At 45.8% G+C, this 22804-nt stretch overlaps 1 protein-coding gene and 1 long non-coding RNA gene across 3 annotated transcripts in view; one reads left to right on the top strand and one right to left on the bottom strand.

The window, feature by feature from the left end:
• The window catches only part of UROC1 (urocanate hydratase 1), a 45043-nt gene extending 35548 nt beyond the window's left edge, over nucleotides 1-9495 (top strand). The window contains exons 19-20 of the mRNA XM_027583207.2: nucleotides 5558-5657; nucleotides 6763-9495. Of these exons, the coding sequence (XP_027439008.1) occupies nucleotides 5558-5657; nucleotides 6763-6903 (241 nt within the window). The 3' untranslated portion in view covers nucleotides 6904-9495. The remainder of the gene's footprint in view (nucleotides 1-5557; nucleotides 5658-6762) is intronic.
• On the bottom strand, nucleotides 330-22755 carry LOC113916621. Of its 2 annotated transcripts, XR_003517990.1 has the most exons (5): nucleotides 21856-22755; nucleotides 13116-13229; nucleotides 12459-12528; nucleotides 9615-9738; nucleotides 330-2270 (listed from the first exon to the last, which is right to left on the bottom strand). It is a non-coding gene; the product is annotated as an uncharacterized LOC113916621 (long non-coding RNA). The 2 variants fall into 2 exon arrangements; XR_003517991.2 differs by lacking the exons at nucleotides 12459-12528; nucleotides 13116-13229 and having other exon boundaries at nucleotides 21856-22740.
• Nucleotides 22756-22804: the final 49 nt, after the last annotated feature.

A 22804-nucleotide genomic window follows, 5' to 3' on the forward strand; every position in this document is an offset into this window, starting at 1 on the left:
TGGCAGTTCCATTATGAAGAGGTCTGCTATAATTCTGCACCCCTAATTCTAGCATGTGGGGGCTTTCCCACACCACTGGGCAATTCTCCAACACCCCCTGTGTGTCCACAATTCAACTCAATTCTGACACCATCTGCTCAAAGACAGAACCAGATCCCACAGGGTAAGGGCTCAGTCCCACAAGGATGCCACCACCTCAGATGCCGATTGCAAGTCTAGGTTGTCACCTGTGCATCTGACTACAGATACAGGGGCTACAAATTAGAGGTTCCAACAGTAGCCTCCCTGGGTTCCATTAATGCACTCGAGCAGCTCACAGAACTCAGGAAACCAGTTTATTACAAAGGATATCAAAGGGTACAAGTGAATAGCCAGATGAAGAGGTACACAGAGAGAGGTCCCAAACAAAAGAACTTCTGTCCTTGCAGAATTTGGGGCCTGGCACGGTGGCACGTGGGAGTGTTCTGGTTCCCAACCCAGAACCTCTCCAAACCTGTCCTTTTAGGTATTAATGGAGGCTTCATTATTTAGGCATGATTGACTAAATCACTGACCCCAGATTCAACCACCAGCCCCTCTCCCCTCACTGGAAGTCTAGGATGTGGGACTGAAAGTTCCAATCCTGTAGCAATATGGTTGGTTCTGCTGGAAACTAGCACCCCCGCCCCCATTCCTTAGATGCGATCCAAAAGTCACCTCATTCACATAACAAAAGACACTTTGCCTGCTCTCAGTGCTTACAAAATTCCAAGTATTTTAAGAGCTCTGGGCCAGAAATGGGAGTAAGACCAAATATATATCTTTTATTATAAATCACAATATCAAATCCACAAAGAATAATGAACAATATTTATTGTACATGGATGGTGTGGCAAGCATTTACGAAACTCTTTGGATCTACGCTCTCACCTAATCGTAGAAGCAAATACATTTTACAGATGAGGAAACTGAGGCACCAGGAGGTTAATGAGCTGCAGCTTTTCCAGCTGTCCCCTCCGCTCTCAGGTCTGTGCTCTCCCTCCAAGTTGGACTCCTGGCTCTCCGGGGCAGCAGGGGGTGCTGTGGCTTCAGAGAGGAAGGCAGCTTTCTGGCCAGCCATCTCTGACCTCTGAGCGGGTTCTGGCCAGACTGAGCCTGGCCTTGCCCTCCACAGCCAAGTCCTTCAGCACTGGAGCTTCCCAGAGCATTCCCATCGGCTGGCTTCGAGGCCAGAATTCCGAGCTGTTGCTCAGTCAGGCGGCTCTAATTAATGGAAAATGTGACGTGAGTATGTATTTTTTCCAATACACAGGCTAGAGAAAACCATAACGGAGAGTGCCCTGGTTGTGGGGTACCTGGCATTTTGTCACTGGATTTGTTGAATTGGTGCTGGAGGTGAAGAGAATGAGGTTGAGTAACATGAACTGGTGGTGGAACCAGTATCTGAACCCAGATCTGTCACCTCCCAGGATCCACCTGTCATTGCCAACTGAGCCACAGGGGGCAAGAGGGATCAGAGCAGAACTGGCCCGAGAAAGCATCCATGACATGAGGGTCTCGGGGCAGGACCCCTTGCATGGGGAGCTCCCAACAGAGGGAATGCTCCCTGCCAATTCCCAAGTTGCTCCCACCCTCCGGCTGCCCCTGAGGCTTTGCAGACAGAACTGCACACACCCACATAATTTAATCCATCAGATGCTCCCGAAAAGCTTACTGCAAAATCAGCAGGGAAAAAAATCTGTACCTCAACCATTGCTGCTCCAGGAGGAAATCACTTTCAACTAGTCAGCTAATTTTTTTCTTTGTTCTACACAAATCCATTCCTAAGTTATAAGCTCCTTCTGCTATTTTGTGATATGCTTTCAGTATGTATTTATTTATTTATTTGACAGAGATAGTGCGCAAGCAGGAGCAGTGGGGAGGGGCAAGGGGAGCGGGAGAAGCAGGCTCCCTGCTGAGCAGGGAGCCAGACGATGTAGGACTCAATCCCAGGACCCTGAGATCATGACCTGAGCCGAAGGCAGACGCTCAACCATATGAGCCACCCAGGCGCCTCTGCTTTCAGTTTTTATATCATCTACTGTCTCCCTGTTTTGGAGCACTTCCATTTCCAAGACAATCCGCATCAGCTGTGTGTCATCTTCCTCTTCCTCTGTCTCCTTGGAGCCCCTCTTTCTGGTTGCTTGCTTGGAGTCTGTGCTCATGCTGTCTGTCCAGTGGTCCTTGCTGTCTGCTTGTGTTTCGAGAGGGCGCCCACAGCCCGGTGTGCACAGGGACTTTTGGACCATAGGCTGCAAAGCAGGAGAGGTCAGCGGTCAGTCTCTGGTTTTAGGTTGGTTGGTCTGCCCAGTAAACACAGGTCTCATCTCCTGCCCTTATAGGGAGGGTGTGGCCATTAGCCATTCACTATCGAATCTTCACTGCCAGCCTATAAAGCAGTTGCACATCTGGCTCACAGGTGATGCCGCTTCTGCTGGCCCGAGGACCACTCTGAGTACCAAGGCTTGCAAGGTTCTCGCCCTCTGTGGGCGTAAATCTCCAGTGCAGTGGGGAGGTATCTTCGATGTATAGTTTCATGGTACAATTGAGAGCATGGATTCTGAAGTTGATTTCTCTGCACAAGTTAAGCTTGTTGAGCTTCGTTTCTCATTGACAAAATGTGCATCATAATAGCAACTGCTATGAAGATTAAATAGTGAATGGCTAATGCTCATAGTACTGTGTACAACATGTACAAGGCCTTCTAGATTGACATGCTAGCTCATCCGATCACCGCAACAGTCCCCTGTAAGAAATAGGTGCTACCCAGGTGGAGAAATAACTTTGCCCAGGTTTCAAAACGAGCTACTTTTGCAGGAGGCCTGGCCCGAATGCGTGCGTAAACCTTACTCCGCGAGCTACCTGTAAGGGGGCCAGGGCAGGGCCCGGATGTGGCACACCTCCCATAAATGTTAGCCTTTATCAGGTGCACGCTGTTTGGGACTGCAGGTGAAAACTGTGGGCGTTTTAAACTTTGGTAGCTGTGGTCACATTTCCCTATATAAAAATTCCAGTTTGCATAACCTCAGCACCCTGGGTGTTACCACATGGGATTTGCTAGACTGGTGGGCAAGAAGTGACAAATCCTTGTTTTGATTTGACTTGCTTGCTTCCAGTTTTTGTTTTGAGTTGTGTGATTTTTCTTATTGGTTGGGTGTTCTTAATCTATTCTAGACATTAGATACATGTCTTGAGTGCATGTCCTTTCTGTTTGAATGTCATTTATTGTATCTGTGCCGGTCGGGTTTTCCAGGAGGCAGAAGCTGAGGCGGAGGCAGAGTGTTTAAAAGGCTTACTGGAAAGACCACCTGAGAAAGGAAGGAGGGTTAGGATTGAGTGGGGGCACCCTCAGTCTCCATGCACACCTGCCAGTCTTGCCACCTGGGGGGTGGGGTTCTGGGGCCAAGGCCACTGAAGGACCCACTTTGGGTGGGCAGAAACAGGCAGGCCCTCACCATGGTAGTGCTCAGCCTCTGCCCCAAGAAGGACCCTAAGGAGTTATTGCTAGGGGCTGTGAGCTAACCACCTTCCCCACAGCCAGGCTTTCTGGAAGGATCCTCCTCTCCTCACAGGGAGCTTTATCTTTATCCAGTAACTTCTACTCTGGCTCTTCACTTTTTTTAAAGACTTTATTTTAGAGAGAGAGAGTGTACATGTGAGCAGGGAGAGGGGAAAGGGATGACAGAGTGGGTGGGAGAGGGAAAAGGAAAGGGGAGAGAATCCCAGAGTCCCAAGCAGACTCCCCGCTCAGCGTGGATGATGTGGGGATCTCACAACCCCGAGACCATGACCTGAGCCAGTACCAAGAGTCGGATGCTTAACCGACTAAGCCACCCAGGCGATTCAAGGGCCCTTCATTTTTTAAACGTTGCTTTAAAAGACATTCCCCCTCCTTCCCAAGTTAAGAAAAAACATGCTCCTAAACTTTATTTATCATATAATTTTGAATTTTTCCTTCTTTAGTACATCTGACACCAGTTTTTCTTTTTGTGGCATAGGGCTCTATTTTTCTGTTTTTCTCAAAGGGACAGTTAGTTGTCCCTACTCCATTTGTGAGCAACCCCCCGTGCTCTGCTAATCGTGGTGCTGGCTTTATTGTCTCATCTTCCTGGGCTCAGTGTGCTGAGGTTGCCTCAGTGGGCAGGGTTTGCTGAGGTCACATGGAGCTGAGCAGCTTTGGTCTCTAGCAGTCTGGGCTTCAGGCTCCCAAAACAGAAGATCAAGTTCTCATCTCCAAAAGTCCTCTCTGGTCGAAGGACACACTGAAGTTCTTGCTTGGTGACACTGGCTGGCATCTGCTTTCCCCTCTGTCACCCAACATCAGCCCCTGACAGGTGACTAATGATGACCTTGAATCCACCCGGAGGCTGGTGGGAGATATGATGGGAGCCCACTGACAGGCACAGGGCTGCCCAGCTTGGGGACACAGGCTGAGGGCAGGGCAGGGCAGCTGCCCACTCAAAGAGATGCTTGACTTCCACGCTGGGAGTGGGGAGCTCAGCTGGCTCCTGCAGCAGAGGGCTCCTCATCTTCTTGGTAGGAACTGGCTGAAATTGTCAGTAGAGCCCAAACGGGGCAGAGAAGCAGGTAAGGCCTGGAGGATCTGAGACTAGAGAAGCTAGGTGCACCTTTTGGGTACAGGAAGGAGGAGGAACAAATTCGCTGGAAGCGGGGACTGAAAGGTTGGAGGCTGTATTGCCAGGTTCGTGTTTGGCAGTAAGGTCCTGGCAAGTGCCGACAAGAGGGAGGGCATTTCCTACGTGTGTAACAGAAGGGGGTAGGAGGGGTATAGTGATGCTAACAGCAGGAAGGGCAGCCAGGCCTTGATCATGATGCTAAGGGTGAGAATGGAGATCCAGGGGTGTTAGGAAGGAGAGGGTGCTCCTAGCTGATGGCACAGAACCACAGGGCAAGCATGTGGAAAGTTGGATAGCATTAACATGCTTCACTAAGATTCCCACGACACCTACTGAAGAAATGAATGAACACATGAACGTATCACGTCTGTGAGGGGAGGTAGTCCAAACAGTGCTCAGAGAAATCTGGTCATTAGAAAATAAGAAATACAGAAAATAAAGGAACTCAGCCTTCAAATCAAGTTATCAGGACCTCAGAATATACCTAAAGCAAACTGAAAGAAGAGGCAGAGAAAAGTAAGAGCATAAAGAGAAATCAAGAAGAATGACAGTTGAATTGAGTATCACAAGAGCCCCCCAAGGAAGCAGGCCTTTATGAGATGCACTCAGAACCACAGAGAAGGAGGTCACCTGTGGGAGGTGACATGGTCAAGAGTCTTCTTAAAGGTGGGTATGGAATGCACGGGGTAAAGCACGGAGGTGCAAGTGGGCAGTGCAGAGCCCAGTGACTCCTGCATCCCCTAGGCTGGGGAGAGAGTGCAGACTCCAGGCCGCAGGGGCCAGCCACACTGTCTCCTTGAGCCAGTGCTTCCAAAGGGTTCCCCAAATGTGCGTGCGCTTCTGTCTGCTCCAGGCAGGGGCAGGTCTGGAGAGTGGCCTGGAATCCTCTTTGCCTCTTGCAGGGGTGAGGTCATCAATGGAGGATTTGGCCTTGTGCTGGACGGGACCCAGGAGGCTGAGCAGAAGGCCAAGATGATGCTCAGCTGGGATGTCTCCAACGGAGTAAGTCACATCCAGGCCTTTCCACGGGCCTTCTCTCCAATGGGGGTTCTATCTCTCCAGACTGCAGACCCGAGAGAGTGTTCTCCCTTCTTCCCCAGGAAACAGTCCCGCCACTCTTGCTTACTGGTGTCTCCTCTCCCACTGTTGCTGGGTCTCTCCCTGCATCTTTTTGGGCTATTTCTGAGTCTCTTTTGTCTCTTCCTGCCTCTGGCCCTACCCCTCCAGTCCAGCCTCGGTCCCCGCAGGGGCCTCCAACCCTTCCCTCCCAGTTAGAGTACGCCACTGTTGGTGCTGAGGACCTCCTTTCTTTCCAGCCCTGCAGAGGGGGCAGCCCTGTCAGCCGAGCAACTCTCACCCTCTCTGGCTGTGCATGTGCACATGCGGCCCTGCAGGGGTGGGGGGGGTGCCCTCCTTCCCCGTGACCACATCACAGGCCAAAAGAAGGGGTGGTGAGCACAAACGGGGGGCCAGGTGGTCATGGGGAGGATGCATGCTGGTAGGTGTGAGGGGGAAGCGGAGGGGTTCTGCGTGCAGGGGCCCAGACAGCTGGATATCGGGTAAGGGAGTGAGCGTAAGAGTGGGGTGGAGGGGTCCCTGGAGGGGTGCTAACCAGTAGAGGGGGTGTCTTCGTCCTGAGGGCCCTGAAGCAGTGAGGGGAGGGACGGGGGAGGCAAGCATGGCATCAGGGAGGGTGGGGAAGCCCTGAGGACTGAGGTGGGGAGAAGGAAGCCGATTGGAGAGAGATTCTAAGGCGGAGCTGAGATGTATGTGGATTCCCTGAGGATGGTTCCAGGATACCTGGCCTGGTACCCCTGTGTGGAGGCAAGGTCTTTCTTGGACATGGGGTAGGCTGGGTAGAAAAATGGCCAGTTTCAGATCAGAGAGGTGGCTAAATACATAGTCTAGCCAAGAGAGAGGGAGGTCTGAGCTAGAGGTGGGGATGGGGCAGACACACAAGACTGCTGGCCCCACACACAGCACAGAGGGGCCCCAAAGTGGGCGAGGGCGGGGATTTGCAGCCCAGCTGCAGTGTGTCCAGAAGGCCCTGTTGGGAAGGTGGTGTTGGCACCAACAGCTGCCCTGCTCTCTCCGCACCCTGCCGCAGGTGGCTCGGCGTTGTTGGTCTGGGAACCGGAAGGCCTACGAGATCATCTGCCAGACGATGCAGGACAACAAGGACTTGGTGGTGACACTCCCGCATGAGGTGGCCGATGAGCGCATGCTCCAGCAGGCCCTGCGGCCATGAGGGGAACCCAAGAGCCGGCCTCGGTTCCCTCATCCCCCCTTGGTCCCTGTCCTCACCCTCACAGTCACAGCGCATCTGTCACTACACACCTTTGTCTCCTGGGTTAGCAGTTTCACACACAAGCCCTCACTTGGCCTCACAATGCCCTGGAGGGCGTGGCACCACCATCTGCAGTTTACAAACGAGCCAGCCCAGGCCAGAAGAGATGGGACCGTTTGTCCATGACCCCTGGGAACCCTGGGAGGGCAGCAAAAGTCTCGTCCAGGGCCAAATCCTCTAGCCCACCACAAAGTAGACTCCAGGAACTTTTGGGGGCCGTGCATGCCATGAATACTGGGTGTCAACCAGTCCCTTCAAAGTCCCTGCCATTCCTTCTTCCACCAAGGGAGCAGAGTCTCCTTTGGCCTGGTTTTTATCAATCACTCTGCCTCCTGTCTGCCTTCCATCCATGCATCCAGCTATCTTTCCATCTGCTGGCCTGTCTAGCTGTCTATGACATACTTTCTGTATCTCAGGGCCTCCAGCCATGGGCCCAAAGGAACACGGCCATGCCCTGGGCTCGAGGGTCCAGGGAGGAAGACAGGGTAATAAAGGATTAGGAAAGAAAGGAAAGAAGCCATGTAAGGTATCATGGGCAGGATGGCCATGGGTTGGTGGGTTGGGGCAGACAGGGTCCTGCCCTAAAGTGTCAGCAGTACTTTGTGGGAAAAAGGAGATAAGAGGGGTGCCCCCGATGGCTGGCACAGTATGAAGTGCAAGAAAATGCAGCACAGTCCCTTTAGAAGGAGGTCCACTCCAGAACCCTGTTTGTGACCAGGTGTCCTGCAGGAGCCCTGTTGGGCCTGAGGCTGTATTTTTGCACCCCTCCCCCAGATATCTGATCCTGGTAGTGGCTGGACCCATAGTTCAGGCTCAGATGCAAAGTGCCCAGACAAAGGGAGTTAATGTGGCCATGCTTTTCCAGGCCTTCCTTTTGAAGTAGGTACCTTTTTTTTTTTAAGGATTCCCCTACTTTTAGGGCTCCCTCCTGCCTCCTCAACTCCCGGTTGCCTATTGCCCCTGTCCTCTGGGGTGCTGCAGGCTTTGGGTCTGATTGGCTTTCCCCCTATGACCACCTAGCCCCTTGAGCTGAGGTGAAGGCAGGAGGAGGGCACAAGGTAGCAGTGGGGTGGGGGTGGAAGAGGGTGGGGAGAAAGCCCCCCAAAGGTGGTAGTACCCTCTGATGACAGAGGAGAACATGCTGGCGAGGACATTTGTCTTGTTTGGTTCACACAGAGGCACCCAGGCCAAACCCTTTGTCTTCCTCAGAACAAGCCCCTTTGGGGAGGGGACTTCTAGCTCCTCCCTCTAATCCAGGGCAGACCAGGGCCTCACTCTGCTGTGGGACCAGGCCTGGGTGATGGGGGACTGGGGGACTGCCTCCCTGTCCTTAGCAACCAATGAGATATCCCCTTTCCTTTGTTTGAAATTGAAGTCTAGTTGATGCACAATCTTACAGTAGTAGTTCCAGATGCACAACGCAGTGACTGGACAACACTTCCTCTTTCCTTTGTTTTAGAAATGAAATGCCAAGACCTGATAAAACTTTGATCTGTTTAATTTATGTTAATTTATTTACTGGAGAAGGATTAGAGGCCAAAACTTGCTTTCTGGAGTCCCAATGTGTGGGTATGTTTCTTTTATAAAATAAAAATTTCTCCTAAATTAATAGGTGGATGTGGGGGCCCGGCAGTCCTTAGCTTTCTCCTAACCCTGCCTGCCTGCCAGGACCTCAGGGACCTTGGCCTCGCTGAACCTCAGTTTTCTAAGCTGTATAACAGAGTGTAACACCTGCATCTCAGTCAAGGGGTGACTGTGGTTCTGCTTTATTCTCATCCAGGTTATAAAAAGCCAAGTGAAGGGATGAATTTCCTGCCCCTCTTCTTCCACCCTTCCCACCCCACCTACTAACGTTGGGACCTGCTCCCTTCCCTGTAAACATCCAGGGCCATGCAGGGAGTCAGGCCGAGCTGGCCCCACCACACTTACTGGCTGTCCAGGCCAGAAAACCCCACCCCCCATGACCTCACTGTGCAAAGCAGGGCACCTTTGACCATGAACCTCCTTCTCATTATTTCCTAGCCTTAGCTCAGCCCCTGGAGCTCACTGACAAATGACCCACCCTACACACAGAATTGAGAAAGCAATTGGGGGATGGGTATCTAAGGAGCCACAGAGAACCTGACACCCCTCCCCGTTTACACCTACAAAGAGGAGGCCAGTCTAGCTGGGGTCTGTGTCTTCAACCACTCAACACTGTTTGTCTCCTCCCTAGTGGCCATTTCCTCCTTTTCCCTTACACAGCCCAAATTTTTCTGGACAGTAGTATATACATTACCCCATAGTTGATTTTCAGGACTGCTTTGTCATTAGGAGTGACCATTGGCCTAGTTCTGGCCGTGAGATGAGGTGGAAGTCTACAGGGTAGGACCTCTGGGAAAGCTGTTGCTTTTTAAATAAAAGTGGACTGGATTGCTTTTTGTCCTCGCCCCTTCCCCCTCCCAGGACTTCAGGTGTGATGCCTGGAAGCACAGCAACCCTGCTGTGACCACAAGGACCACAGAAGCACATGGAGGATGCTCATGGAAAGGCAGAGGTGCCTGGGTTCCTGGCAGCATACGGAGCTGCTGTACCGGCCCCACTGGCCCCACTCCAGCCTCCGTCGTCCTCACCTGTTAAAGCTATCCTTGTAGAACTTCTGTTGTATGCAGCAAGTTCAGTTCTAAATCCTCCCATGGTCCATCAACAAGTCTCCACAAAAGCACCCTGGTGCCTCTGTGTAAATATTCCCTGTTCCTATGGAGAAACAAAGAGAGTATGTCAATGTTAAGACCAGGACCGCCCTTCTTTTCCCATCCAGCACCTTCCCTTAAAGGACAGGCAGGCAGGGTTCAATGGCCAGCTTCAGGCCATGGCTCAGGGGGCGACTAGCCATGTGCAAGGGCCTCAGACCGCCTCTCAGCTCCACTCCAAGCCATGCCAGTAAGCAGGCTACGTCCCTGGGCCACAGCGTGTCAGCCTGCTGTTTGCTGCCACCAGGGAGAAGGGATGCCGGACATCCAGAGTGGGGCCCCTGTGGGGCTCAGGGGGAGTGGGGACAGCTGACCACAGCCTCGTGGACTGGATGATCAGGATGGCTTATTCGGTGGTGTCTTAGGCAGACACAGGAACTGGATATTTTTCAAAGGGATTCTGTGTGCAGTTTAGTCTTATTTTTAAGAAAGCAGAGATGTGTAGTCTACTGAGAAATGTTTTCATCAAAATGATTAAAATAGAAACCAGTTGGCCATGACTGGCATCAGCTTCAGTTGCCTTGAAAATTCATGGTTGTGAATGTGTCAGGACCTCTCCCTGGGTAGCCTCTGCCCTCTGTGAACCTGGAGCTCCCTGGGAATCAGATGCTTTCCTTGCTGGCCAGCCCAGGTCAGTTCAGGAGGGCTCAGCCAAGTGATGAGCTCTGTTGCCCCAGGTTTTTGAGTAGCTTCCTACAAGGAGGGCAGGGGGCCGGACTTGACCTGCTGCTGCATTTTGTTTGCCCTCTTTAAAAATGTTTGACTTTTAGTGCCATATCAAGGTTCAGAATGAGATCCCCTGGTCCCAAACCAGAGGGGCTCCTGGCACAGTTGTGTAAGAGGTGGACTGACTCTTCCAGCTCTGATATGCAAGCTTCTCAAGACAAAGCCAAATTGTCTTTTGGTTCCAGCACAGATTCAGTCAGCGAAGGGCCTCTTCTTAGTGAGGGGAGTCTTTCTGAAGAAGAGGGAGGCCAAGATGGACAGCCCACGTTGAAGGTAGCAGAAATCTTACAGGAAAAGGAATTTTGTGCTGGAGAAAGAAATGGTTATGAACCCATCAAAGAGTTTCAGAAGGAAGCTGAAAAATTCTTGCCACTTTTTGGGCACATAGGTGGTACACAAAGCAAAGGACCATGGGAAGAATTGGCAAAGGGAAGTCCACATAGTGTCATTAATATTTTTACAAAGTCGTATCAGTTGTATGGAAAAGGTGAGAAAAATAAATAAGCCTTGTGCTATTTGTATGTTATCTTAAGATAAATCATTTAATAATTCTGTACAAGGTAATACTTAAGTACAAATTTTCATTTGTTCATTTATGAGGATAATAGAGACTTACCTAAATCAATCTAAATTATCTGTAAGCTTCAACTAAAGTAGTGCAATTTCATCGTTAAAATTTCATTTTTTGGTTGTTATTGTCATGAACCAATAATTGGTAGTTGTAGAAATTTTGTTCTAATTTAGAGAAATTCATTTGTGGTGTTCAGGATTTGTATGTACCAAGTGTATGCCAGATTTTCTGTGACCATAGTTATGTGTTTAGATAGAAAATAAGTATATTAATACAGTGATTTGTGAGTCACTGGGAATATAGTGGTCAAGAATCGAGAGGGGCAACTGTCTAATATGGAAACTATTAGCGCTTGTCAAAACTAATTTTAAAAATAGACTTTGCTCTTGATCTCGGGGTTGTGAGTTTGAGCCCCACGTTGAGTTTAGAGATTACTTAAATAAAGCTGAAAAAAAAATAGACTTTGGACAGAAATGTAACTACATTTATTTGGGTCATGAAACAACTGACTTCTAAAGTTTCTTATCTCTGAAATCCTGCAAAATGATTTTCCTTTTCTATGATAAACTCAATTCCTTCAAGTCCCTTTCTCTTGTCTTCCTACTCTAGGTAGATTCTACCCATTTTATGCTAACATAACTTTAGAATTTCCAGGTTGGAGAATGAGGCTGAGCCTTCAGTCAGCTATCAATATGCTGTGGTTTTTTATTTCCATTCTACATAGTGAACAACTTACTTGATAAGTGAATTGATTTCATCTATTCATCTTATGCTTAACTGGTATCACAGTGCATTTTCCTAGAATTCATATTTAGCTACTTTGTTATGATCTTGTGCACACATACACATGCCATCAATCTCTTTTGTTAACACTTATTTCCTATAGGTGGTAATTTTAAAGTTTTTTTTGGTGAAAGCAAAGTGCTTTTAAATCAACACCCTCATTTTTTTTTTTGCAAGAGAATTGTGTTTTTTCCTTAAATCGTATTAGATTTTCATTAAGATTTTATAATTATACTGAAATACTTTGAGTTGAAATGATGTGTTATCCAGGATTTGCTTCAAAATAGTCTGGGAGGGGAGTGAGAAATGGGGAGAATAGGAAATTTAGTTGAAACTAGATTGGTCATGTATTGATAATTGTTAAAGTGGGCTGGTGGATATCTTAGTTTCATTATGCTATTTTCTCTACTTTGTTGTATGTTTGAAAATTTCCCTAATAAAAAGTTAAAAATGTATTGTTAGATATAAAGATAGATTGAAGAGAAGCACTAATAAAGCAAACTAAAATGTTCCTAAAAAAAATAAAAATAAAAATGTTTGACTTTGTCACCAATTTTTACAAGTTGGGAGATTTCACTTAAATATCCAGATTTTCAGTGTACTTAAACCAAGAGATCAGGTGACACTGTGCCCTTACCACCTACCTCTGCATCAGCAATCAGCTGGAGGCTCTTTGGGGCTGGGCTTGTTTTTTCCAATTTGCCACAGTCCCTACTGATGTGGGAAACAAAGGCAGAAGAAAAATTACTAAATTTCCTTTCTACCTATAGCCCATTGACAAGTCCTTGAAACAGGCAGAGAGACATTCCTCTAGGGACTCAACTGCCTCAATGTTAATACTTGGCTAAGGGCAAAAGACAATCCTAGCCTGATTCCCCAGGATCCTGTAAGTCTACTTTAAGGTATAAAAATTCCTTTGGAAACTTCCTTTATCCCTAAACCCCCCCAAGATACCTGTTGGCACTCATCCCCCAAGAGATGGCCCACCAATATCCATCTGAAGGGTCTCATGACTAAGGTTTTATTAGACTGTAATAAATGACCTTTTCCCAACAATAGCTAGCCCCCTCAAGGGCCTGGAAACCTTGCTTGCAAAATTCCTTAGAGACTTAGGCTATCCCTAACCCCCTCCCAAACTGAAAGTATAAAATGGGCCACTCCTCATCACCGCGGTGCAGCTGTTCCTGCCCACGGGTCCTGTTCCCGAGCTTTAATAAAACCACCTTTTGCACCGAAAATGTCTCAAGAATTCTGTCTTGGCCGTCAGCTTTGAACCCCAACATCTTTCCTACATCACCTACCAGTCCTTACTGCCCTCCAATGGCGAGGCCAAGTGTGCCTATTGTTCCTTCTTCTGCTTGAGATGCTGGTTTCTCACACTGCCTGCTTCCCACTGTGTGTCACCTGTAGAGTCTCTGTTGGGATTCAAATATCTGTGTATTATCATTCTCTAGATAAACAGAACCAATAGGAGATGTATCTGAACATATATACATATATAATATAGATATCTATATATGTCTATATATAGATAGATATCGTTGCTATATATATCATGGCAGTCCCATGGAACCATAAGCTAGAGGACTGGGAAGGCCAGAGGCATAATTCAGTTCAAGCCTGAAGGCCCTGAGAACCAGGGAAGAGATGGTGTAAATCCCCGTCTAAGAGCAGGAGAAGATGAAATGAGGTGTCCCAGCTCAGTGGGATATTAAACAGGGAATTCCTCTTCCTCTGCCTTTTGTTCTGTTCAGACCCCAACAGACTGAGACCTCAACAGATTGCAGATTCCTACCTACTTGCAGAAGAGCCACCCATTAAATGCTAATTTAAATGTGGAATCACCCACAGGGACGTACCCAGAAACAATGTTTAAAATGGCCCACTGAAATTGATGGGTAAAATTAACCATCACAGAAATCCCTGATGGAGACATTTCCTTTCACTCTGTGATATTTTGATTTATAATAAAAAATATATATATTTGGTCTTCATTCCCATTTCTGGCACAGAGCTCCTAAAACCCTTGGAATTTCCTAACTGGTAAGAGTGATCAAGGTGTTTTGGTATTCTGGGCGCCTGGGTGGCTCAGTCGGTTTAAGCATCTGCCCTCGGCTCAGATCATGATCAGCGTCCTCGGATCAAGCCCCACACTGGGCTCCCTGCTCAGTGGGGAGTGTGCTTCTCCCTGTCCTTCCCCCTGCTCATTCTCTCTCCCTCCCTCTCTCTCAAATAAATAAAATCATTTAAAAAAAGGTGTTCTGATAGTCATAACAAACTTCTTTCAAGTATACCTGAGTTTATGTTAATGAGGTGACTTTTGGAGAATACCTAAGGATGATGGCTGGTTGCAAGGGGAACCAAGGAGTAATGAGAGGGTTGGAACTTTGAGTCCTACCCCATGTCCTCTGGAGAGGGGAGAGGAGTTAGAGGTTGAATCAATCATCAGTGGCCAATGGTTTCATCAGTTATGCCTGAATATTGAAGCTGCCAAAGAAACGAAACCCAAAAGGACAGCTTCCGTGTTGGGGAACACATGGAGATTTGGGAAGAATGGTATGTTGAGAGGGCATGGAAGCTCTGCGCCCCTTCCCCATACCTTGTCCTATGTGTCTCTTCTATCTGGCTGTTCCTGAGTTATCTCCTTTTATAATAAACTGGTAAGCTGGTAAGCTGGTAAGTAAAATGTCCCTCTGAGGGGTGCCTGGATGGTTCAGTTGGTTGTGTCTGCCTTCGGCTCAGGTCATGATCCTAGGGTCCTGGGATTGAACCCTGCAGCGGGCTCCCTGCTCAGCGGGGAGTCTGCCTCTCCTTCTGCCTCTGCTCCTCCCCGGCTCATGCTCACTTTCTCTCTCATTCTCTCTCTCAAATAGATAATAGATAAATAAAATCTTTAAAAAAATGTTCCTCTGAGTTCTGTGAGCCACTCTAGCACATGAATCAAACCCAAGGAGGGGGTCATGGGAACCTCCAATCTACTGCCAATCAATCAGAAGTACAGCTGACTTGAAAGTGATATGTGTGTGGGGCGGGGTGCTGTCTTGTAGGACTGAGCCAATTACCTAGATAATCTCCAGGTACATAGTGTCAGAATTGGGTTAACTGGTTAGTGGTGATGGAGGCTGGCGAGGTCTGATGACCAGAGGGCTTCCTACAGGACCAGCCAAGAAGATCCTTGGCTTTCTTCAGGATAGAAATCAAATGCGCGGAGAGGAAGTGAGAGCAGAGTTTATCGCAGACATCGAGAGAGCACAGACGGAGCATCTAGGAGACTCAGAAGGAGAAAAGGAGTGAGTCTCATCTTTGCTTGGAGTCTGGGGTTTTTATTGAGGGTTGTGGTTCAGCACGTGTGTCTTCTCAGGCATCTAGGAACAGAGACGAGTGTTTAGGTGTCCTCCGTAAGTCAATTCTGCCTGGAGTCAGGGGTCTTGGTGAGTCAGTGGTCTTGGAAAACATTCATAATGACACCAGCGGCCACTCCTTAGATGCTACCTATTGTGCTGGAAGCCTCCAAAGAAATCATTAATTCCTTGACCTTTACAAGGAGGACACACATTATCTGTTCGATGAGGTGTGTGTAAGGCAGGCATATAGGTCCCAGCAAGAATGGAAGCAAGAAAAGGAGCAAACAAGCAGTTTTTCATTGGGTCCCTTTAGTTTCCCTGTCTCAGTGGTGTTGGAAAAAACACACACGTTGGAACTCCCAACGGCAGCCCATCCCTACTCCTTCCAGAACTTGCGATACCCTGCACATGGACAGTGGCAATTCAAAGGCCACAGGGATGCCATCAGAGTACTCAAAGCAGACTTCAGCTCCCTCCATTTTGAGCTCAGTCTGTACTTTCTAATTGATTAAATTCTTCTTTTCATTTTGTCTCTTAATTCAGGCAAAAGACCCTTGTGGCCAAGCAACCCCTAACGGGAATTAAATTACCCCCTGAAGCAATGAGGACTGCCCTGAGCCAGCAAGACCATGCCCAGGATAAAACCTTCACGGCCCACCTGCATGTACCCATCCGCCTTTGCCCCACATTTTCCTTATATCAGCCGGGACTATTTTCGGCACTTTGGAGACAGTCTCTGAGACACTAGTCCGCGGTCTTCCCGGTGGTGGCCTCAGTAAATTAATTCCTTTCTTGTTTTACCACTGCTCGTTACTCTGCCTTTGGATTTTGTCAGTGGTAAGTGGCCCAACCTGGTCTGTTTGGGACCCCTGGAGTCAGGTATTCTTGCACCCTTGTTCCCCCAGCTATAGTACTGGGCCCCCAGCAACATCTGGGCTGGTGGGATTTCTCCCCAAATGCAAACCAGAATGACAAGCACCTTGTGTCTTCTCCCTGGCTGCCCCAAACCACTCCTGACACACACATGCTTGGAGAGATCCTTTCTGACAGACACCACTGAACAACAACTATTCGAGCCCAGCACATGAGATCTGCTCCTCACTATAAGCCCTATTACTTGCAGTGATGGAAAACCTCAGGCAGTAGGAAGAGTGACATGAGTCCTTGCCAAATGTTCAATAAAGTTGATTTCACCCATTTTAAAGTGTTATGAAAGATACCAGAAGTATCTTTTTTTTAAAGATTTTATTTTTTTGGAAGAGAGAGAGAGAATGAGCTGGAGTAGGGGGGAGGGCCAGAGGGAGAGGGAGAAGCAGACTCCCCACTGATCAGGGAGCCCAATCCAGGGGTCCATCCAAGGACCCTGAGATCATGACCTGAGCAGAAGCCAGATGCTTAACCCAGTGAGGCACCCAGGTGCCCTTGGAAGTATCTTTTAAAAACTGAAAAATCCAAAAGATGAAACTCACCCATATTCCCACCAAATGTTTTTCATTAAAAATTTTAAAATTTTCTTTTATTGTGGTAAAATATGCATAATATTTACCACTTTAACCATTTCTTAGAGTGCAGTCCAGCAGCATGAAGTACACTCACACTGTTGTGCACCCATTCCCAACATCTGTCTCCAGAACTTTTTCATCTTCCCAGACTGAAACTCCATATCCATTAAGCCCTGACTCACCCTCCCTCCACCCCAGCCCCTGTGACCACCATCCTACTTTCTGTCTCTATGACTCTGACAACTCTAGGGACCTCATGTAAATAGAATCGTACAGGGTTTATCCTTTTTGTGACTGGCTTATTTCATGTAGCACAATGTCCTCAAGTTTCATCCATGTTGTCACATGCGTCAAAATTTCCTTCCTTTTGAGGACTGAATGATGTTCTGTTGCATACATAAACCACATTTTGATTAGCTAGTTATCCATCTATGGGCACCTGAATTGCTTCCATCTTCTGGCTACTGTGAGTAATGCTGCTATGTATATGGCTTTGTGAATACCTGAGTCCCTGCTTTCAATTCTTTTCAGTATCTACCCAGAAGTGGAATTGTTGGGTCATATGGCAATTCTATGTTCAGTTTTTGAAGAACCACCATACTATTTTCCATAATTATTTAAAAAATTATTTGATTATAAAAATTACTTTAAAAACACTCATGATCTTGAGAACTCTGTAGTTACCAATATCTCTGATGAAAATAGAAAAATCCTCAACAAAATATTAGCCAGTTGAATCCAACAGTACACTAAAACTATCATTCACCACAATCAAGTAGGATTTATTCTTGAGATACAAGGGGGTAGTTCAGTATTTGCAAATCAATCAATATGATACATCACATGAATAAGAGAAAGGATAAAAATCATGTGATCATTTCAATAGATGCAGAAAAAGTACTTGACAAAGTACAATGTCCATTCATGATAAAAACCTTTAACCTTCTCTCTAGAGGGAACATACCTCAACATAATAAAGGTCTTATATGAAAAACATCATACTCAATGGGGAAAAACAAAGAGCTTTTCCCCTAAGGTCAGGAACAAGACCAGGATGTCCACTCTCACCACTTTTATTCAACATAGTACTGGGAATTCTGGCCACAGCAATTAGACAATAAAAAGAAATAAAAGGTATCCAAATTGGTAAGGAAGAAGTAAAACTGTCACTGTTCGCAGATGAAAGGATATTATGTATAGAAACCCCCAAAAAACTTCTAGAAAAACTATTAGAACTGATAAATGAATTCAGTGAAGTCGCAGGATACAAACTCAATATACAGAAATTCATTGCACTGCTGTACACTAATAATGAAGTAGCTGAAAGAGAAATTAAGACAACAATCCCATTTATAATTGCACCAAAAATAATAAAATACCTGGGAATAAACTTAACCAAGGAGGTGAAAGACCTGAAAACTATAAACATTGATGAAAGAAATTGAAGATGACACAGAGAAATGGAAAAACATTCCATGCTCAGGGATTGGGAGGACAAACATTTTTAAAAATGTCTATACTACCTAAAGCAACCTACAGATTTGATGCAATCCCTATCAAAATATCAACAGCATTTTTCACAGAACTAGAACAAATCAGCCTATAATTTGTATGGAACCACAAAAAAACCTCAAATAGCCAAAGCAATATTGAAAAAGAACAAAACTGGAGGTACCACAATCCTAAATTTCAAGATAGACTACAAAGTTGTAGTCATCAAAACAGTATGGTACTAGCACAAAAATAGACACGTAGATCAATGAATGGAACAGAATAGAGAGCCCAGAAATAAACCCATGATTATATGGTCAATTAACTTTGACAAAGGAGGCAGGAATATCCAACGGGAAAAAGACAGTCTCTTCAACAAATGGTGTTGGGAAAACTGGACAGCTACATGCAAAAGAATGAGACTGGACCACTTTCTTACACCACACACAAAAATAAATTCAAATGGATTAAAGATCTAAATGTGTGACCAAAACCATAAAAATCCTCAAAGAGAGCACAGACAATAATTTCTCTGACATTGACTATAGCAACATTTTTCTAGATGTCTCCTGAGGCAAGGGGAACAAAAGCAAAATTCAACTATTGGGACTACATCAAAATAAAAAGCTCTACACAGCCAAGGAAACAATCAAAAAAACTAAAAGGCAACCTATGGAATGGGAGAAGATATTTGCAAATGACATATCTGATAAAGGGTTCGTAGGCACAATATATAAAGAACTTATACAACTCAACACCCAAAAACAAAACAATCCAATAAAAGTTGGGCAGAAGATGTGAACAGACATTGCTTTAAAGAAGACATACAGATGGCTAACAGAGCCATAAATAGATGCTCACCACCACTCATTGTCAGGGAAATGCAAATCAAAACTATAATGAGATATCACATTACACTTGTCAGAGTGGCTATAATCAACAACACAGGAAACAACAGGTCATTGGCAAAGATGTGGAGAAAGGGGAACCCTTCTGCACTATTGCTGGAATGCAAACTCGTGCAGCCACTGTGGAAAACAGTATGGAGTTTCCTCAAAAAGTTAAAAATAGAACTATCCTAGATCCAGCAATTGCACTACTAGGTATTTACCCAAAGAACATGACAACATTAATCTAAAGAAATACACACACCCCTATGTTTATAGCAGTATTATTTACAATGGCCAAGATAAGGAAACAGTCCAAGTGTCCACTGACAGATGAATTGATAAAGAAGATGTGGTGTATATATACAATGAAATATTACTCAGCCATAAAAAATGAAATCTTGCCATTTGCAATGATCTGGATGGAACTAGAGAGTATAATGCTAAGTGAAATAAGTCAGACAAAGACAAATACCATATGAGTGAAATCATATATAAATATAAATTATATATTTATATATAATTTTATAAGTTTATATTATATTTTATATTTATATATTATATTATATATATTATATTTATATATAAATATAAATTTATATTTTATAAATATAAATTTATAAATAAAATATAAATTCCACTCATATGTGGAATTTAAGAAACAAATGGACAAAGAAAAAAAGATGAACAAGAAACTAGACTGTTAAATACAGAGAACAAATTGTTGGTTACCAGAGGGGAGGTGGGAGGGGGAGAATAGGTGAAATAGTGAAGGGGATTAAGAGTACACTTATTGTGATGAGCACTGAGTAATGTATAGAATTGTTGAATTACTCACAACGTTGTGCACTGGAAACTAATATAACACTATATGTTAATTACACTGGAATTAAAATAAAACAACAAAAAATGATCCCAACCATGATCTAAAACAAAAGCAAATAGTGCCAACAGGAGAGAAGTATTAAGTGAAGGTGCCCTTCCCCACTTCACTTTAGAAGCAGTCACAAGTACTAGCAGTGTCTTGTGTATCTTTCTAGACACTTCCTAAGGATGTGCAAGCATGTGAACATAGGTATAATTTTCCCTCCTTATACAAATGGGATCCTTCTAAACAATGTTCTGCATTGATTTTTCCCAACAATATATTTTTAGCAGAGCCAATCAGAACATGAAAGTCACTATTTTAAAGTGTACAAGTCAGTGGTTTCTAGTATATTCAACTATGTTGTGTACCCATCACCACTAATTCCAGGGCATTTCCATCACTCCCAAAAGAAACACTGTAGCTGTTAGCAGTTATTTCCAATTTGCCCTCCCCTTCTATCCCCTGGCAACCACTAATCTACTTTCTGGCTCCATGGATTTACCTATTTTGGACATATGAGTGGAATCCTATAGTATGTGGTGTCTTGTGTCTGGCTTTTTTCCCCCTTGTATGTTTTCAAGTTTCACTCATGTTGTAGCCTTATATCAGTACTTCATTCCATTTTATGGCCCAATAATATTCCACTGTGTGGATATGCTGCATTTTGTCTACCCATTTGTCTATTGATAGATACTTGGTTGTTTCCCTTTTATTATGTAGCAATATTCATTATTCATAATGCTACATAATAAAAAGGATGTGCAAGCATGTTAACATAGGTATAGTTTTCCCTCCTTGTACAAATGGGATCCTTCTAAACAATGTTCTGCATTGATTTTGCTACTATGACCATTCACAAACAAGTTTTTGTGTGAATACACGTGTTTTCATTTCTCTTGGATATATGCCTACAAGTGGAATTGCTGGGTCATATGGAAATTCTATATTTAACTTTTTGAGGAACTGCCAAACTTTCTTGCACACTGGCCTCACCGTTTTACATTCCCAGCATAAATGTATGAGGGTTACAATTTTTCCTTCATCCTCACACTCCTTTTTCATTTAAAAAAATTATTGCTATTAGTGGATAAGTGTTATCTCCTTGTGGTTTTGATTTGCATTTCCCTAATGAGTAATGGTGTTGAACATGTCCTCATGTGCTTATTGGCCATCTGTACATCTCTGGGGAGATGTTTATTCAAGTTCTTTGTTTTAAATTGGGTTGTCTTTTTGCTGTTGAGTCATGGGTTTTTAAAAATATATTCTAGGTAGTAGTCGCTTAGCAGATATAGGATTTACAAATTTTTCTCCCATTCTGTGGGTTGTCTTTTCATTTTCTTTTTGGTGTTCTTTCACCTAAAAGAGTTTTCAGTTTTGGCAAAGACCAATTTGTTTCACTGCTTGTGCTTTTAGTTTCATATCTAGGAAACCATTCCCTAATCCTAGGTCACACGGATATACTGTTTTCTCCTAATAGTTTAAGAGTTTTCACTCTTACATTTAGGTCCTTGATCCATTTTGAGTTACTTTTTGTGTCTGGTGGGAAGTAGGGGTCCAAATTCATTCTTTCATGTGTGGATATCTAGTTGTCCCAGAACATTTGTTGAAAAGATTATTCTTTACTGGGAACAATATATTTGGGGCATAAATTCATATTTCATATATGTATGTTTCCTATTCTTTTCAATATTATTTATGTATCTTATTTTTAAAGAACTGTTAATAAAGCATTCATCAATAAATATTTACTGAGAGTCTCCCTACTAGATTCTGAGCATACAGCTGTGAATGAGGGCGGCACGGTTCCTGTCCTAAATGAGTCTACATTCTAGAGGGGGACACAATCAATTATCCAGGAAAGGGGCCAATAAAACAACAGCAATTGAGAACTATACGAGATAACAAATCGAGAGATGGGGTGGAGAATAAAGGGCTGGGTGAGGGTGTACCTGATCAGAAGTCCAGTCTTCCCAGAGGAATCAGAGACCAGCTGTGCAGTCTAGCAGAACTAGTTCGGCTTGCTGGAGGAAATGGAAAGAGATAGGGGAGCCCTGGGATTGTAGAGTGAGGGGTGAAGTGGTGAGAAATGTGGGGGAGACCAGCTAGGCAATAAGAGCAATGGAGTGACTGGGGCACAGCTGATTTGCACTTTGGGAAGATCACAAAAGTCGGCTCTATTGAGACTAGATTGGGGCGAAGGCGTGGTGGAGGCTGCGGATCAGCTGCGGTGTTATTTTCCTAAGAAGCTAGGCGTGTAGGAGGGGTTTGGGTCCGGAGGGCAGTGACGTGCGGCCAAGTTAAGGGACTCCAGACTGAATCCGGGTTGAGGGGGTGGGGTGGAGGAGTTGAGACAACAATGAGTAAGGGCTGAGGCAGTGTGGGACAGTACAAAGTTTAGTAGGAAATGCAATTGGAAGAGCTTAGGCAGGGGTCCCGGTGGAGGGGCTGGGTGGTGGGGAAGGATCTGGGGGCACTTCGCGCAAGGTCTGTGAGCCAAAGGCCAGCGGCAGCTAGGCTGTTCGCTGTTCAGTGAGCCCAGCCTGGTGCCCGAACCCTGACTCTCCCAGTTCCCAGCTATGTGACCTCGGGCAAGGGACTCAAGCTATCTGTGCCTCAGTTTCTCACACTTGTAAGTGTGAAGATAGTTGGCTGCTATTATTAATCCACTACCCAGATGAAAGATACGATTGTTAAGTCAGGCGAGCGTCGTCCCCATGCAGGAGTCAAACCGCAGCTTGCGTGGTCGGGGTCGGCCGAAGTCCCCAGGTTCGGCGGCAAGCCAGACCTGCGGGGCCGCGCCTGGGCGGCGCCAACCATCCCCAGCCCGGCAGGCCTCGCGCGGCGCCCCTCTGGCTCACGCGCACGCGCAGCTCCGGGCCGGAGTCCGGTCTCGCTCCG

This window comes from Zalophus californianus, chromosome 1, assembly GCF_009762305.2.
Source record: "Zalophus californianus isolate mZalCal1 chromosome 1, mZalCal1.pri.v2, whole genome shotgun sequence".
NCBI classification, from domain to species: Eukaryota; Metazoa; Chordata; class Mammalia; order Carnivora; family Otariidae; genus Zalophus; species Zalophus californianus.